Consider the following 5,559-nt stretch of genomic DNA (forward strand, 5'->3'; position numbering starts at 1 on the left):
CAAATTTTTTTGTGTACAGGAAAAGTCAAGAAAAGTGGAAAATATTTTGGATGTAGCCCTTGACGTGCCTTGGTCTCCTCAATAGAACCTTTTGACAGCACACATTTTGATGTGTCATAGTGGGAAAAGCAGGTGTTAATAACATTATACTGTAACAATGGCTCGGTTAAATTCAATGTCCCAGTAAGCAATGACAGTCTGACAGTGAAACCTAAGCAGCTAAAAGGAATTCAATATGACATTGTCAACCAGTGGTTGTATTAGACCATTGCTGGAGATGAATTAATGAGCAAGACTACTTTATGACAATAGTGCATTAATATGACTTCTGTGGCAGTGTGATGAAGTACCTTGATATATCAGGTATTTAATTCACTACATTAACCAAACACACTCCAATCTGCTTATTTTATCTTTAAATAGTTGAATTTCTGTGAAATTGACCATTTCATGGCATGAATATATTTTCATGAAATAGCGTGATACATGATTTTATCCATTTATCACCCCCAGCACTTGCACACAAGCAGAAACAAACACACACAGACTACAAAGTGCCTCAGCAAAACACACAAAACTTTTAAAACAGATTAAAAACAAAAGGTTGCATTTTTACTTGACAGACATTAGTACTTAGCCTTTTCTGATTTTAATTTTAGCTTTTCCAATCATATGTCCTGAGATCAGTCTATAGCAGGGCTATTGCTTTGTTTGTGTGTGGTCACTTGCATTTATTATGCAAGCACACGTGATGAGATCAAAGGCCTTACAGCAGGGTCTCTCAGAGGGAAAAAACCACAGCCTGGTAGAACAACAGGGTTCGTAGCCTGGGCAATACGGTTTCAAGGATAGTGCAGAGGTGAGCTCTTGTGATATTGTGATATGTAGAATGTATGTATTAGGTAAACTTCAACTTTCAAGGTTTACTTGTCCCTGAAGGGCAGTTGGTTTTTGCAGCAAGATATAGAGACAAGTTCTGCATTATGTGATCATATACCATTGCTTTGAAAATGTGCAGTCGTTATACTCTGTTGATTTCTTTTTACTGTTCTCACTACCCAGCCGGTGAATGGAACATGCCCCCTGCAGCAGCAACCAATCTAAGCTACACCCCACCAGATGGAGGCTGGGGCTGGGCTGTCGTCTTCAGTGCTTTCATCTCCATAGGATTCTCCTATGCCTTCCCCAAGTCCCTCACCATCTACTTTAAGGAAATTCAGGAATATTTTTCAGTTTCCTACAGTCAGATTGCCTGGCTGTCCTCTGTGATGCTCGCTTCTATGTATGCAGGAGGTCAGTATCCATTATACAGTTTAAAAAATTTGACAGCATATTCCATGAACATTTTGACGAAGTAAAGTAAATTTATCAATTCTTTGTCTCCATTTTAAACCTTCAATGAAAGAAGGTATCAAAAAGATAAGATATTTCTCTCTTCTATACAGGACCTGTGAGCAGCATACTTGTCAACCGCTATGGCAGCAGACCTGTGGTTATGGTCGGTGGGGTCATGGTTAGCGCTGCCATGGTGCTTGCTTCTTTTGGCAGTACTATCATACATCTGTATCTTTGCATCGGAGTAATTGGAGGTAAATAATATTATTTTACCATTTTGGATAAGCTAGACTTTATTTAGATTTTGAGGAATTTCACGCTGCTGTTCTTTGTAATGTTTGCTTTACGTTGCTTGGTTGTGACTGGCTGACACAAGAGGACGGTGGTTGTGGCGTAACTCACATTCAGGAGGAGTTTTTCGATTATCAGGGCCAATCCAGTGTTTGTGCAACTGAGTCGGGTCATTCTGTGCCATGTGTAAAGATTTTACTCAAAACACAATGAAATATCAATGCCCTGTTAAAATGGTGCAATCATAACAATACATAGACTTGGGTTAGACCTTATTAAATCAGGCATTTAGAAAATCCCCATGTGCACACACGCATGCTAGACCACATGATTATGCAGAACAGTGAGCAAACAAGCCTCTCAGACTTTAAACTTTAATCTAGTAGAGATGCTCCTCCTACTGTGTGACAGAAAATAACTAGTTGCCTGATTTTATCTTGGAATCCGGCCACTATGGATGTAAAATATAATGTTAAAAATGATAGTTAGGTATGGAATTAGCAATTATTTTTTATTTCTGATTAATGTGCAGATTATTTTCTCAATTCATCAATTTATTATTTGGTCTATTTAAAATAAAGTGTCTCACAATTCAGTCCAAAAGGTTGTTTGGGCTTGGGCTATTGGCCAAGCTTTGTACAATCTCTATCAGCATTTTAGTAAACCTTTGCAACGTTAAACATTTGTCTTTACATTTTAATTTCTAATGCAACATCAGCATCACAGATTTTTACTTTATATACATATAATCCAAGCATAATCCACTATTTATGTTATGCTTATGGATCATCTTATTTTTTATCTTATTTCAACAGGTTTTGGCCTCGCCTTCAACCTACAGCCAGCCCTAACGATCATAGGTACCTACTTCCAGGTCAAAAGGCCACTGGCGAACGGGCTCGCTATGACAGGAAGTCCAGTTGTTCTGTTCACTCTGGCTCCTCTCAATCAGTTTCTGTTTGATTCTTTTGGCTGGAGAGGGAGCTTTCTCGTTCTGGGATCCATTGTTTTGAACTGCTGTGTAGCTGGTGCTTTGATGAGACCAGTCAACAAAAATGCCCAACCCAAACGAAAGATTGACCCACCAAAGTGTAACGGGGAAGCAGCTGAGGAAGTGGGTACTGCAGACAGCAGTGCACAGTCAGGTAACCTTCTGACTGAGGAAAACCAAAATGAGAGTAGGAGTCATGGCTTTGTGCACAAATTCATAGATCTGTCACTTTTCAGACACCGGGGCTTCCTAATTTATCTCATTGGTAATATAGTCATGTTTTTTGGCTTTTTCGCGCCTGTGGTTTTTCTGGCTCCATACGCCAAACATCAAGGGATTGATGAATATTCAGCAGCTTTCTTGCTCTCTATTTTTGCTCTGGTGGACATGTTTATCAGACCAGCAACTGGGCTCATAGGCAACACAAAATGGATCAGGCCACGGATCCAGTACTTTTTCAGTTTTGCAGTTTCATACAATGGTGTGTGCCACCTTTTATGCCCACTGGCAAATGGATATGTGGGTCTAGTTGTTTATGCTATATTCTTTGGTTTGGCGTTTGGGATGGTTTCTGCACTGCTCTTTGAAGTTCTGATGGACCTTGTTGGAGCTCATCGCTTCTCCAGTGCTGTTGGACTTGTTACCATTATCGAGTGTGGACCAGTGCTTCTTGGACCTCCAATTTCAGGTAAATCAATATTGGAGACTAGGATTGTTTTAATTTTTTTTTTATTTCAGTTTATGAATGTATAAATTGGTGAACAATGAAGTGTGCATTTTGTCTTTCAGGAGCTCTAGTTGATATATTCGGGGAATATAAATATATGTACTACGCATGTGGAGTGTTTATGCTGGTGCCTGGCATATTTTTCTTCATCATGCATTACTACAACTACAAGAAACTGGATGAGGAGCGGAGGCAGATTGTGGCTGAGATGAGGACTTGTGAAGAGGCGGAACAACTTAAAATGACCCCGAACGATAGCAGCACATGAAACAAATGAATTAACTTGCTGACTATGATTATTTTAGTGGATGTGGGAATATGACACTGCAGAGGTTTTACAGCAGGATATACAGTAGTAGTACAGTATTTTAGCTTTGGATGAGTTTGTTGGAGTCTTTTCCTACATATCTACAGATCAACATTTGTGTTTATAATGGTTATTTTATGAATGGTTTTTTTACTGCAACTCTGGAACTGTAATGGCCTTCATTCATATATCATCCAGAAATTCTGCTGTTCCTACCACTACAATTTTTCGTAATGGCTCTATGAACTAATATGGTTCCACTTTTTTTCTTCACTGGCTGAATAAAAACACATTTTCCTGAGCGGCTGATATGAAATAACAAAACCCTCAACACGGACCTGGAGATTGTTTATTATTTATTTTCTTACCACTAGATGGCACTGGACACCATCATGTGAAAACTTCAGGTGCAACACATCTTTCCTATTAAACTGCAATTAAACCACAGGCTTCTTCATCGGTGGTTTGATTCCTTACAGAATTGCTTACTAAAATCTGGGTTGTGACCCTCCCATGGGCTGGTAGATATTATGAATGGGTTGCCAAGGGCCCAGCTATTATCTGTTGTAAAGACTACACACTAGCTCTCTTAAAATATATTCACTGAAATCGCCTCATGATGCCTATAAATTTAACTTCCACTTTTCAGAGAAAACATCTTTATTTATTATTCAAGCCTACAGTAAAATACATTTTCAGTGTCTTGGAGATTTTTCACTGGAGCATCGCTTTAGTACAGTCAATAAAAGTTGAGTATGAAGTTATGGAAATGTTTTAACATTTAAGTTTTAAATAAGTTTGAGAACCCTATATGCATTTAATAAGATTGCATTTGCATGTGTAGGGGAAGAGCTGAAATGTTTTACTTAACCTCAGTGACATAAAAAGTATTGTACATGTAACACAGACACATTTACCATAGCTACAGGCCAGTGCTTTTTTTTACTTGTATGCATATTTTTAGCTGGCACTTAACTAATTTCTAAGATATCAACAACCACAGAGAAAAAACCTGACAGCAGATACAATTGGTGATCTTATGCACATCAGCCCACCACAGGTCAAACTGTATATAGTATAAAAATATACATACAGTAGTGTGCAAAGGTTTTAGCAGGTGTGGAAAAAATGCTTTAAAGTAAGAATGCTTACAAATGCTAACAAAATGCTAAGTGAATGAACAGAAGGAAATTTAAATCAAATCAATATTTGATTGTGACCACCCTTTACCTTCAAAACAGCATCAATTCTTCAGGGTACACTTGCACAAAGTCAAGGACTTTTTAGGCATGTCATCAGGTGTATGATTAAACAATTATACCAAGCAGGTGCTAAGGATCACCAATTCAATAGGTAGGTTGAAACACAATTATTAACTGAAACAGAAACAGCTGTGTAGGAGGAATACAACTGGGTGAGGAACAACCAATCTCAGCTAACAAGGTGAGGTTGCTGAAGACAGTTACTCTCAAAAGTCATACACCATGGCAAGACACAAGATAGGTATACTGCATTAGCAAGCGCTCTCCCAGACAGGGGTTTCCAGATGTGCTGTCCTAGCTCTTTTGAAGAAACACAATGAAACAGGCAATGTTGAGGACTGTAGATGCATTGGTCAGCCAAGGCGACTTCCTGCAGTAGATTAAAGACACATCATGCTTACTTCCCTTCATGATCGGAAGATCTAGTCGTGTCATCAGCTCAGAACTGGCATTAAACCCACATGTACTGTCCAGAGATGTCTGGTCAGAAGTGGCCTTCATGGAAGACTTGTGGCCATACCTTTGACATAAAAACAAGGCCAAGTGACTCAACTATGCATGAAAACACTGGAATTGGTGTGCAGAAAAATACAGGCAGATACATATTCATCATGCAACATCATCAATGAGGTATCTGATTGGACCC

At 38.8% G+C, this 5,559-nt stretch overlaps 1 protein-coding gene across 1 annotated transcript; it reads left to right on the forward strand.

Moving 5' to 3' along the window:
• The first annotated feature begins 737 nt into the window (after positions 1-737).
• On the forward strand, positions 738-4,098 carry slc16a7 (solute carrier family 16 member 7). Its single transcript, XM_038723548.1, has 5 exons — positions 738-859; positions 1,063-1,293; positions 1,446-1,589; positions 2,442-3,305; positions 3,407-4,098. Exons 2-5 carry the CDS (start codon positions 1,077-1,079, stop codon positions 3,610-3,612), a joined length of 1,431 nt encoding a protein of 476 aa, XP_038579476.1. The 5' UTR covers positions 738-859; positions 1,063-1,076; the 3' UTR covers positions 3,613-4,098.
• The last annotated feature ends 1,461 nt before the right edge of the window (positions 4,099-5,559 follow it).

The sequence above is a fragment of the Micropterus salmoides genome, unplaced genomic scaffold (assembly GCF_014851395.1).
Source record: "Micropterus salmoides isolate LMB-PRFRI ecotype aquatic unplaced genomic scaffold, ASM1485139v1 Ms_hic_scaffold_16, whole genome shotgun sequence".
Classification (NCBI taxonomy): Eukaryota; Metazoa; Chordata; class Actinopteri; order Centrarchiformes; family Centrarchidae; genus Micropterus; species Micropterus salmoides.

Bases quoted from the DNA above. Each gene is read 5' to 3' on its own strand.
- slc16a7 (XM_038723548.1), top strand. From the start codon at position 1,077: ATGCCCCCTGCAGCAGCAACCAATCTAAGCTACACCCCACCAGATGGA. The intron at 1,590-2,441 runs GTAAATAATATT...TTATTTCAACAG, and splicing joins TTGCATCGGAGTAATTGGAG to GTTTTGGCCTCGCCTTCAAC. The intron at 3,306-3,406 runs GTAAATCAATAT...TTTGTCTTTCAG, and splicing joins TCTTGGACCTCCAATTTCAG to GAGCTCTAGTTGATATATTC.